Genomic DNA, 12,837 nt, shown 5'->3' with positions numbered 1-12,837 from the left:
TCCCAATTTTGAACCAATCAGTTCTTCCATATCCAGCTCTAACTGTAGCTTCATGTCCCACATAGAGATTTCTCAGGAGACAGATGAGGTGATCAGGCACTCCCATTTCTTTAAGAACTTTGCTGCGGTCAACACAGTCAAAGGCTTTGCATAGTCAATGAAGCAGAAGTAGATGTCTTTCTGGAACTCTCTAGCTTTCTCCATAATCCAGCGCATATTTGCAATTTGGTCTCTGGTTCCTCTGCCTCTTCTAAATCCAGCTTGCACTTCTGGGAGTTCTCGGTCCACATACTGCTTGAGTCTTCCTTGCAGAATTTTAAGCATAACCTTGCTAGTGTGTGAAATGAGTGCAATTGTGTGGTAGTTGGAGCATACTTTGGCACTACCCTTCTTTGGGATTGGGATGTAGACTGATCTTCTCCAATCCTCTGGCCACTGCTGAGTTTTCCAAACTTGCTGGCATATTGAGTGTAGCACCTTAACAGCACCATCTTTTAAATTTTTTAATAGTTCAGCTGGAATGTCATCACTTCCACTGGCCTTGTTATTAGCAGTGCTTTCTAAGGCCCATTTGACTTCACTCTCCAGGATGTCTGGCTCAAGATCAGCAGCCACACTACCTGGGGTATACGAGACAGCCATATCTTTCTGGTATAATTCCTCTGTGTATTCTTGCCACCTCTTCTTGATGTCTTCTGCTTCTGTTAGGTCCTTACCACTTTTGTCCTTTATTATGGTAATCTTTATACGAAATGTGCCTTTCATATCTCCAATTTTCTTGAACAGATCTCTGGTTCTTCCCATTCTATTGTTTCCCTGTATTTCTTTGCACTGCTCATTTAAGAAGGCCTTCTTGTCTCTCCTTGCTATTTTTTGGAAATCTGCATTCAATTTCCTGTATCTTTCGCTATCTCCCTCGCATTTTGCTTGCCTTCTCTCCCCCACTATTTGTAAGGCCTCATTGGACAGCCACTTTGCTTTCTTGCATTTCCTTTTCATTAGGATGGTTTACGTTGCTGCCTCCTGTATAATGTTACAAGCCTCCATCCAAATCCTTAAAACTGCTCCTCACTTTCACTGTGTATTCATAAGGGATTTGATTTAGATTGTATCTTACTGGCCCAGTGGTTTGCCCTACTTTCTTCAGTTTAAGCTTGAATTTTGCTATAAGAAGCTGATGATCTGAGTCACAGTCAGCTCCAGGTCTTGTTTTTGCTGACTGTATAGAGCTTCTCCATCTTTAGCTGCAGAGAATATAATCAATCTGATTTTGATGCTGCCCATCTGGTGATGTTCATGTGTTGTATTGTTGGAAAAGAGTGTTTGTGATGACCAGCTTGTTCTCTTGACAGAACTCTATTAGCCTTTGCCCTGCTTCATTTTGAACTCCAAGCTGGACTACAACTCTCATCATCCCTGACCACTGGTCCTGCTATCTAAGGATGACGGAAGTTGCAGTCCAATGGCAAATGGCGACCCTGGGCGGAGAAAGGCAGAGCTTAAACAGAGATGGAGGAGGCTGGCTCTTTGCATTTGCTATGCAAATAAAATCATTTTTAAGGGTGGGGGAACCCTCACCAATTTCTTGCTCTTTTGAAAAGGATTGTGGAGCAAGTACTTTTGGGTAAGTATGGAGATATCAAAGAAAACCCTGCATAAAATGCAGATTTCCTGCTTTCTATTTCTGTGGCAATCGGAGAACTGGAGTGCGCAGGATAAGTTGAGAGAGAGAAGTATGTTCAGTGTCTTCTGATGAAGGCTGGTATTAATAATAATAATCTCTCCAGGAGTAGGACTGGCCCGAATCTGAGCCCCGCACTAGTGTGGAGCCCTCTGTGGGCCAGGTGCCTTTGGTGGGCGGAGCCAGAGGGGAATGTGGGTGGAGCAACAAATGTATTTTACCTTTGTACAGGAGGCTGATTTGTGCCCCACACTCACCCCTTTCCATCCATCAAGAAGAAAGCCGCATCGGTGCTGAAGGGCACATCCCAGGCAGGCAAAAACTCTTCGGGTGGGAACCAATGTCAGGGAAGGGTGTGGCCCTTGGAGCGTTATGAGGGCCAGAGAGACAGAGGCCTGGGGGGCTGTATTGAGCCGTGGGACTGAGGGCCCCCCCCCATGAATACACCATTACAATTTCAAGCCAATTCCCCTGCAAAAGGCAGAGGGAGAACTTTATGCTGGACTAGGCCCCTTTTAAAGATATCCTGTGGTGCTTAATTATAGGATGTGGGGGGTTTTACCTGCAAGTTTCTTTAGTATACCAGATGTCCCTCCGTCATCAAGACTGTGCCTAGATCAGCAGTCTTTACACAAGTTGCTGTAAAATGCCCAAAGTCCAGGACACACCTGGCAAACTCTTTGGTGCTGTGCTTCCTGACTTCCTTTTGCAAAAACACAGCCTCATGTATTTTTAATCATTGTTGGAAGCCGCCCAGAGTGGCTGGGGAAAGCCAGCCGGGTGGGCAGGGTATAAATAATAAATTATTCTTATCAGTATCATCATCATCATCACCATTTTAAAAGGGGGAACATTTTGTATAATTGGTTTGATCTCACAATGTACCTCTTCTGGGCAATTTTCCTGCCTATTTTCTTTCACTAGCAGAGCCCTTTTCAGGTTTTGTTGGCGTGACTTTGTGACACAGGGGAAGCTGGATTGAATTACAAGCCTCACAGCCACACAAATGCTTGCATTTTGCAAATCTGGTTTGTCTGAAATCTTAATGTTATGCATCTGCATCTGTACACATAAAACACCATATTCTGCATAGGATGTTGCGTTGAAATGGTATTTGGGCAGGAGTCTCCCTTAGCTCCACCTGGAGATCATAGAATCATAGAGTTGGAAGGGATCCTGAGGATCACATAGTCCAACCCCCTGCAATGCAGGGATATGCAGCAGTCCCATATGGGCTTGGGTCGGCAAACTAAGGCCTGCAGGCCGGATCAGGGCCAATTGCCCTCTGGATCTGGCCCACGGACTGTCCTGGAATTGCTGCTTGGATCGACGTGATCATTTGGGCGGCGCCATTTTATTTTAGCAAATTTTTTTAAGCGCCATTTACCCCCCCACACACACACCATTGCGGTGCCTCCTCCCTCCTGGCTTCTCCCCACCCTGCAGAAGAAGGGAGCTGGGCTTTGATTGGTGCCAACCAATCTGAAGCCTTGCCACCCGTGTGCTGAGGTGCGGCCCAGACTCGTCACTCGCCCACTGGCCTCTCCGTCCATGGCCATGCTGTGGGCATCATGATGGGCACGTCGCGGGGCTTCGGCTGGAGCTTGGCACGCCTGTTGGCCCCATGCCTGGCGCCCGGGAAAGCTGGCCTAGAAAGGAGAGGTGCCACCACCACCGCTGGCTCCCAACCACAGGCAGAGTGGCAGAGGAGGTAGGGAAGCGGGAGGGGCTGGGGGAGAGAAAGAAGCCCCCCTCCACCACGTGTGTGTGTGTGCGCACGCACGCGCAGTCCAGCCCGCCACAAGGTCTGAGGGGCAGTGAACAAGCCCCCTCCTAAAACAAGTTTCCTCACCCCTGAATATGGGGATCAAACCTGCAACCTTGGCATTTGTATTGCTCAAGCAGTGCCCGAAAGTGGCGTTTCTTGATCTCAAGGTAATTGCAGCAGTAAATCTCTCTCTCTCTCTCTCTCTCTCGTTGTGGCCGTGGCAGAAATCTGTCGTTAGATGGTGCATCTGCTCCCAATCCAGCTTTGCCATAAATCTACCTGTACAATGAGGAGTTAGTGGGCATCAAGCGCAGGTCTAGCCAGCTGGCCTGATAAGCAGAGGAGTCAAGTAGCAGACAGGGCTCCCTTGACCCAGCCACTGAACTGGCACTTGGACATGAACTTTGGCTTGCTGCTGAAAACAGAGGGGAGGAAGGATGATGTGTGAGCACCTGTACAACCTGGCATGGAGTCCTTTCTTTGCCTATAAAAGCACCGACCTGAGGAGATGAGCTCAGTCTCTGAAAAAGCACCAAAGAGCTGAGAAACTAGAAGGAACAGAAGAATCCGCAGTGCAGGGACCGACCTCTTTTACCACCCAGGTGTGTGACCTGCCCACCAGCCTGAAGTGTCGGAGCAGTCTCTTAGTGGTGGGCAGGATGTGCAGTTGAGCTCATGCCTATTAATATTGTTAGTATTTGCCAATCAATAAACCACTTCCTCCTTTATCTATCAGTCCACCAGTCTTCTATCTGCTGGGATCCAAAAGAAATCCCTGCTTGCTCTAACCATTAGACAGCAGAGCACAGCAAAACAGTATTATCAGCACCATGCTCTCACCAAATGAGCAACCAGGCAATGCAGGGATATTGAGCTTGAGATCTTTTGCATGCAAAGCAAGAACTCTACCGAGAACACAAACTGCCTCTGAGAAGTTGTGTAATACTAAGAAAGAGCTGTCAATGACCTCTTCAGGCAATGGCGAGTGTGAGGTTTGAATGCAGAAAGTGCAGCCCTGAAGGATTGGCCAGAACCCAAGATCTGAAACCACTGTTTGAATTGGTGCTCATAAACCACAGGTTATACTTCTAAATGTTACATCTGATTTCAGTAAAAGCCGAGCTGTGAAGCTTTTGTAACTTTTGCAGCAGGGGCAAAACACCTGAAAGAAACAGCACTACCAGCAGAATATTCCACGGGGAAAGGCTAGGGAGGGGGGTTTCCCCCCCTTGCTCCTTGCAAAGGACAGCCTGGTCCAAGTGTACCACCAAGGCTGAAGCAGAACGCTTTCCTCCATAACCCAACCAAGCCAGAGAGTCTCCTGCCACGTGGGTCCCAGTGAGAAGCATCAAACACCCAGAATTGTTGGAGACTTTTTATTCAGTTCCGTACATCTGAATGTGGCGCATTTGTTCACTCTGAACAGGGGCAGAGGGAGCACCTGGGAAAGAGAAGTCTGCCCATGTCCTTCCGCAGGGAGTTTTCTTCTGCAATGATAAATTTCTTATTTGATAAACAGAAGGCTGCTCCCTCAATTCAAGTTATGTACAAGAACAAGAATTCCCTTTTCCGTACCAGGACAACTGATCTCCATATCTACTCTGTCAAAGGGGGCAGGGAAGCACAGGAAGAGAAGTCCGCTCCAAATGTGAATCTCTGCTCCAGGGTTTCAGTTTGCTGCAAGGAAGGGTTGGTTTATCATCTCCAGCCCAGAAACAAATTCTGGGGAACTCCCCTACCCCTGCTACACACAAAAGAGCAAAGTCCAGGTCCTCTGTACATTCATTGTCCAATACATCGTTTTGGGTTTCCCTCTCACACGCAGAGATACAATCCAGATGTTCTTATCCAGATGTGCCCCAAGAGGAAATCCATGCTGGTTGAATTCTTGTGGCATTTGTCCCCCCTGTTCACCTCTGAGAATTCTCAATCCGGGGGTGGGGGAGGGGCTTTACATTTTAGCCCAATCAGAACCCTGGCACTTATTTGAGGGGGGGGGACCAGTGGATGGGTGCAGCACAGCTATGTCCCCCTTTTGCTACAGTTCCCTGAACTTTAGAATCCCACTCCTTATCTGCCAAAAGCAGACAAAATGGAAAGCAGTTCCATGAACCAAATCAGATTGGATTTTGGACCCCCTCAAAAAAGTGGCACCATGTATTTTGGCCAGCGTCTCCCCACTATTCTACCCAGGCTGCACTGAAAAAGGAGCTCCCACAGGCCCAATGCAGGCCCAACACTTAATTAACCATGGTCCATTGTCCTCAACCACAATTAAGTGTTTAGTCTCAGTACCTAAACCATGGCTAGGGATAGGCTGCAAACCAAGATCTGAAACCATGGTTTGTAGTGGGGCTCATAAAACAGTTTATGCTATTAGTAGCTAACCATTACATCTGAATTGAGTGAACACTCAAGGCAGTTTCCCTGCCCCTTTCTTTCCACATTACTGAGATGCACCCTGTGGGAGAAGGATTTAGCTTGGCAAATTCAACAGAAGTTTCATTGGATACCTGGAACCTTAATCAGCATTAAGGCAGCAAACCACAGCCAGGGCTAAACCACAGGAAAGCATTCTGCCCTCACTGTGTAATAGTAAAGGTGCAACAGAACACATGCGCCTTGAATGGAAGTTCCCATGGGAAATGGGATTGATACCCCAGAGATGGATGAAGAATTCAGAGACCAAAAGAGCTTTTTGCATCACCACAGCTCTTAAGGAAGAAACAGGTAAGAAGAGGGCAACTGTGATTGGATGGGCTTCAGAAACAGGCCCACCTAGCACAATTATGGTGCACCCGATGGAAGAGACTAAATGGAAATGGGAGTCTAAACTGGAACAAGCAAGGAACGGGGGGGGGGTGTCATGCAGGCAGGTTATTGGGCTAAACAAAGACCCTTCATTGCTGTTCTCTGATCTGAAGGGCTGGCATTTCCTGCTTATTGGGTCCCCTTTGTAAAGACACCCTTGGCCTTGGCCTATTCACAGCAGCTGTCCTTTGGCATCAGGTGACCATGCCTTGCGTGCTGGGGGCTCTCAGATCTGTCTGCCCTCCCAGGCTGTGGAGTCCTTGAATTCCAGCCCAAGGCATATCCTCTATGGAGGAGACTCCTTCCCAGATATCTTTTATGTTGCCTGAGGGTTATAATAGTTGTAATCATCATCATCATCAGAATAATAATAATAATAATATGGCTCTCATTGTGGGAGGGTGGAGATTTGTGAAACTTACAGGTGCTTCATGCTGTATATAAAAATGGTTACATATGTACATATAAACACACACAAACACACTCACTCACTCTCTCTATGCTGTGATCAAAGGGAGAAGGTCGGGTGCCACTTTGTCCAGAAACATGCAGAGAGCAAATGGGCAGCCTTTGGATCTGCTCCCTTTAGTTCTTCACACCCAGGCCTCTGTCCTGAGCTGGAAAGAAGAGTCCTAGCCACCTGGGAAGCTGCAATACAGTTGGGGTTCGTAAGCTGGGGACAAGTGTGGTTGACATTTCCCTCTTCCCTTGAGGCACCTCTGAGTAGGAAGCATAGTGAGCCGAAATCTTTGGAGATCCCTCAGGCAGGCAGGAATCTCCAATGTTTCCTTTGCTTAAAGGAAGATTTAGTGTAAGGAGAGATATGGGATTGACTGGCCTTTGAGGAACTGATAGCTTGCTTCAGGGATGGAGAACCTGTGGCCCTCTAGATCTTCCTGGACTACAACTCCCATCATCCCTCATCATTTGCCACACTGGCTGGGACTGATGAGAGCTGGAGTCCAGCAGCTTCCAGAGGGCCACCAGTTCTGCACCACTTGCTTCTGTGTTGCAAAAAACAAGAGGAGAAGCTGAGATGAGTAAGTCTTTGGAGTCAAGACTTAGCATGAGGCCAAGCAGTGTCTGATGATACAAGCTGGGCTTAGCCCTTGGGCAGGAACTGAGTGACTTCTGAGATCACTGCATAAAGAGCTGAGCCAAGGGCCCATTAACCCTTGAGTGGCTGGCCTGTGAGTGAAGGAGTGGAAGTTGGTGAGCCTCAGAAGAGCTACTGGTTTACTTTTCATGTGGGACAGAGTAGGACCTGGTCATTGGATTACAGTCTGAGAAGCAACTAAGTAAAGGGGACACAGAAGGGGGAAGCTGTTAAGCTTGCAGAGACCGACACAGACTTCTGTGAAAGAAAATACAGTGGAATAGGGGCCAAGACAAGGGTTCTCTTCACGAAGACCGTCTAAGGAGTGTCCAATATGGTGCTCTGCAGATGCTGACGGACTACAAATCCCATTGTCCCTGACCACTGGCCATTCTAGCCAGGGCTGATGGGAGCTGGGGTTCAGTAACATCTGGAGGGCACCTCAGTGTCAATATATCAGCAAAGAGTTTGGGTGGTACCATTAAAAACAGAGCTGTTTGGATTCAGGAAACATGGAAGAAGCAACGAAGAGTGATCATCTAAGCACTGCAGGGCATGTAAGTATGAAATGGAGGGTGGGGGATGGATGAGGCCCAACCCACCAGGGACCTCTCCTACACATGCCTGGTCGAAATAAATGGCACCTGTGTTTAAGTTCCTGGTGGACAGGACCAGCAAAGGCAAAGGAAGAAGATCAAACCCTGAGTATAAGCAAGTAATGCAAGAGGCGTGACCGGTCGACAGGAGTAACTCAGCCGAGACTGACAGCGTTGGCTGAGGGTGTGGGGAGAGCCCGAGCGAGGCACAAATCAAGACCAAAGGAAGACACAAGCAAGAGAAGAAACATGGGACTTGGCTTTCGTGTGAGGAGAAAATCGGGAGGAGCAAGTAAGTGGCAGATCTAATTGGAAGCGGGGGGGGGGGGAGGGCTCGCTGTAGCAGAAAAGCCAGACAGATGAATAATCTTGATAGGGATCGAGTTGGTTAGGAAAAGATGGGATTGTGTTCTGTTCCTTGAGGATACCTGCTTGCCTGTTCAACACTTGGACTCCTAAACAAGTATCCGCAACGGGAAAAGATCTTGCCCCAAGTCCACAGAAAGGTGATTGAGACTTGGGGGTGGGGGAGAGAGAAAATTCACATGAAAAAAAGAGCTTCCCTTCTTCCAAATCACTGACGTTGTTCACAGCTCCAAGATATACAGCGGATTAGGACCCAGACACAGTGGGCCCCATGCTTCTCCTCCCTCCTCCTCCATGCTTCTCTCCCCGGTCCAACCAAGTGGGGAGGGGGGGGGCTCCCTTGTAGTTAATACTGTACACTCCCCAGAAATGGAGAGGCGAGGGCAGGGATGTCTCTCTATAGATATTTGCAAATATAATATTTATAGTATTGCATTGAAAAAATAAAACTTAAAAAATAAAATGAAACACCACGTGGGGGGGGCAGTCCATTCCACAGCAGCAGAGGGCATCCGTGCCTGGCTGTCGGGTGCTGGGCCAGGCTGCACTTCCACGTGGCATCGTTGCCCCCAGCCCTCACCCCTACGAAATCCCAGCACAAGTCCTTGCTCCACCGTCTGATATGGAGAAGCTGGCAGTGGGAGGGTCCGCGGGGTGGGGGAGCTGTCTTAGCTCCTGCCCCCACCAACCCCAATCCACAGGTTTCAAAGCAGCAGGCTTGGTCGTCCGTTCTGCCCATTCACTGCAGGAAAACAGCAAAGGGTTATGGGCATCTAAGAAATCTAAGCATCTAAGAAAAGGTTGGGCAGATTTCCTGCATTGGCAGGGGGATGGACTAGATGACATTTCTGGATCTATTCCAGCTCCAAGCTTTCTCGAAGGCTTTGACCTCCCTGAAGTGTTTCCCAGTGATTCTTACAACTACGTAGGGAGCAGCTCTCTGTAAATGCATGTTTTCCATATGTTATCTCGGTCATCCTTACAATCACTCTACAAGGTAGATGAGCACCTTATTCCCACAATGCAGATGAGAGACAGAGACTCAGGGCGGCCTGCCTGAGGCCCTCGGTGCTGAGTCTGTGGTGGAGGGCCGTCCCGGCTCACAGCTCAGCCTCTAGGCCTCCGCGCTCTGCTCCGTGTGCTCCCTCCCCGCACCTCCAGCGCCTGACCTCTCTTCTCCCTGCTTCTGATCCCAAGTGATACAGCACCCACGAGCTGGTGTGTATCGGGGTTGGTGGGATCAGGGATGCAGAAAGGACCACAACCATATGCTGATGAGAGAGGGGGGAGCCACCTTGTCATGCTGAGAACAGGAGGGGGTGCTGATGGAAGAGAGGCGGCACATATACCTGACCTGGTGGCTAAAATTCAGTGTCCACTACCCGGAACGCGGCGCTGCCTGTGGGAGAGGAGAGACCGTTCACCGCACAGTTGTAGACAATTGCTACAGGGACTGTACAGCTGCATCTCTAACCTGCAAGGTGGGACCAGAGCTCTCCCCCACCAGTAGATGGCCTTGGGGGGAGGAGAAGGGACAAGAGGCAAGGAAGAGGCTGTCAAGGACCAGCTTGCCCCTTACAATGCTGAGTGGCAGGACTACCTGTTTACAAGAGGGAGGATGGAGAGAGCTTCCTTCCGGAGCCAAGGCAGAGAATCTAAGAAGCACCCATTCCCCTCTCATGCATTAACACCCAGGGGCATAATCTGTGGGGAAGTTCTCCTGCACAAGTCTTTGGTGGGGTCTCTCTGCTTCCTGCTCTGGCAACTGCAGCTGCCTCGCCTTGGCCTCATCCAAGGACTGACTCTGGCTTGGGTGACTTCTGAGTAGGAAAGGATGGGGAGGAACGTTTGGGGAAAGTGCTGGAGTAAAAGTGGGTGGGGCTTGATTCCCAGTGGGCGGGGCTCTCATTGCTTAGGCAGTAGCCTCTCACCTGATTCGGGCAGGGAAGCCGATCTCAGGCCCGTCTCTTTCTGTAACTGAATCTCCTTTAGTGCAAATATTGACGTTGCTGCAAGAGGAGGAGATGGAAAAGAAGAAACACAAGAGCAGGTGAGAGCCTTTTACAGGAGCTGCTAGTCTGCAAAAATAATGGGAGAAAGCATCTAACTGCAGCTAAAATCCATTTGTGTGGGAACTCTTCTGAAAATTGTGTTTTCCCTACTGGGCTCCTTTGGGGAGGTGGGATATAAATTTAATAAATAAATAATTAGATCTCTAGATCCACATTTTTAAAACACATTCTTCAATTAGGGACGGGGCAGGTTGCCTCTCAACAATGACACTTAATATATTAAAAATTCAGATCAATTTTGAAAGTGTGTTAAATCTTATTGCAGCTTAGGCTCAAACTATACATTCTTCACCAACCTTCAGAATTAAGAGGAAAAAATAATACAGTGATCAAATGATTTTTTTTATTAACTGCTTACATAAGTTAAATGATTAACTGATTAAATTTAAATAACCTTTCCCAATTAGTAGTAGGAAATGCCACCTAATCTCCTGCAATGGTTTTGCAAAGTTGTTTGCAGATAAAGTCACTCATATTCGGAAGGAGGTAGACTCCACTGTGGGAGCAGGGCCGGGGTGGGAGAGTGCTAGAGTCCTGTCTGGTCGAGTTGCATGGAATCAATTTCAATCCATTACCCCCGAGGATGTAGACAGGTTGCTTGGACGCGTGAAACCAACCACCTGTCTCCTTGATTGTTACCCATCCCGGCTAATAAAAGCAAGCCGGGAAGGGTTGGGCGATGGGTGGTGAATGCTTCCCTCTGTGAGGGAGCCTTCCCAGACCCGCTGAAAGAGGCAGTCATTAAACCGCTTCTTAAAAAAATTCTTTAGACCCAGCCAGTATGGCCAACTATTGCCCAGTCTCAAATCTTCCATTCTTGGGCAAAGTGATTGAGCAAGTGGTTGCTGAACAACTCCAGGCACGCCTGAAGGATGTGGACCATTTGGATCCCTTCCAATCGGGATTCAGGCCTCATCATAGGACTGAAACTGCCTTGGTCGCGCTGGTCGATGATCTCTGGAGGCGGGCTAGGGACAAAGGTGAAAACTGTTTCCTAGTTCTGCTGGATCTCTCAGCGGCTTTTGATACCATTGACCATAACATCCTTCTGGACCGTCTAGAGGGGCTGGGAGCTGGGGGCACTGTTATACAGTGGTTCTGCTCCTTTCTCCTGGGCTGCGTTCAGAAAGTGGTGTTAAGGGATGAGTGTTCAGACTCCTGGGCTCTCACTTGTGGGGTGCCTCAGGGTTCTGTCATCTCCCCTATGCTTTTTAACATCTACATGCAGCCGCTGGGAGAGATCATCAGGGGGTTTGGGTTTGGTGTTCATCAATATGCAAATGATACCCAGCTCTACCTTTCTTTCAAATCAGAACCAGTGAAGGTCTTGTGTGAGTTCCTGGAGGTGGTTGGAGGATGGGTGGTGGCTAACAGATTCAGGTTGAATCCTGACAAGACAGAAGTACTGTTTTAGGGGGACAGGGGGCGGGCTGGTGTGGAGGATTCCCTGGTCCTGAATGGGGTAACTGTGCCCCTGAAGGACCGGGTGCATGGCCTGGGAGTCATTTTGGACTCACAGCTGTCCATGGAGGCGCAGGTCAATTCTGTATCCAGGGCAGCTGTCTACCAGTTCCATCTAGTACACAGGCTGAGACCCTCCCTGCCCGCGTACTGTCTCGCCAGAGTGGTACATGCTCTGGTTATCTCCCGCTTGGACTACTGCAATGTGCTCTACGTGGGGCTACCTTTGAAGGTGACCCAGAAACTACAACTAATCCAGAATGAGGCAGTTAGACTGGTGATTAGGAGCGGCCACCGAGACCACATAACACCAGTCTTGAAAGACCAACATTGGCTCCCAGTACGTTTCCGAGCACAATTCAAAGTGTTGGTGCTGACCTTGAAAGCCCTAAACGGCCTTGGACTGGTATACCTGAAGGAGCGTCTCCACCCCCATCGTTCTGCCCGGACACTGAGGTCCAGCGCCAAGGCCCTTCTGGCGGTTCCCTCACTGCGAGAAGCAAAGCTACGGGGAACCAGGCAGAGGGCCTGCTTGGTAGTGGCGCCCGCCCTGTGGAACACCCTCCCATTAGATGTCAAAGCAATAAACAACTACCTGACATTTAGAAGACATCGGAAGGCAGCCCTGTTTAGGGAAGTTTTTAATGTGTGACATTTTAATGTATTTTTATTTTTTGTTGGAAGTGGCTGGGGTACAAATAAATAATAATAATAATAATAATAATAATTATTATTATTATTATTATTATTATTATTATTATTTGCCTCTAACTCTAATTGGCTCAACTGGGTTGATGTTATGGATTGCCTATAAACAGTCCAGCTTCATAGGGATTCAACCTCTCAGCAGCAAAAAAGGTCTACAGTCCAATTTCTGTGAAACCAGATACTTTGCAGCTTGTCTGGGATGAAAGTCTCCGTAGGAGGAGAAGGCTAAGGACCAGAAAGCTGCCTGTGGTGAGGGAAAAGCAGGAGAGACGAGGAGA

General features: G+C 48.6%; 1 protein-coding gene across 5 annotated transcripts in view; it reads right to left on the bottom strand.

The window, feature by feature from the left end:
• Positions 1-8,708: 8,708 nt before the first annotated feature.
• The window catches only part of CDK16 (cyclin dependent kinase 16), a 61,281-nt gene continuing 57,152 nt past the window's right edge, over positions 8,709-12,837 (bottom strand). For 3 of the 5 annotated variants that reach the window (XM_081895262.1, XM_081895265.1, XM_081895266.1), the window contains 2 exons: positions 10,250-10,327; positions 8,709-9,060 (listed from right to left, as the gene is read on the bottom strand). In XM_081895262.1, the coding sequence (XP_081751388.1) occupies positions 9,023-9,060; positions 10,250-10,327 (116 nt within the window). In that variant the 3' untranslated portion in view covers positions 8,709-9,022. Of the gene's footprint in view, positions 9,061-9,667; positions 9,718-10,249; positions 10,328-12,837 lie in introns of all 5 variants that reach the window. The other 2 variants (XM_081895263.1, XM_081895264.1) reach the window with 2 other exon arrangements.

Source organism: Podarcis melisellensis (genome assembly GCF_964234715.1).
Source record: "Podarcis melisellensis genome assembly, chromosome: 17".
Classification (NCBI taxonomy): domain Eukaryota; kingdom Metazoa; phylum Chordata; class Lepidosauria; order Squamata; family Lacertidae; genus Podarcis; species Podarcis melisellensis.
The sequence above is the reverse complement of the archived record's forward strand: the minus strand, read 5'-3'. Positions and strand labels throughout refer to the sequence as shown.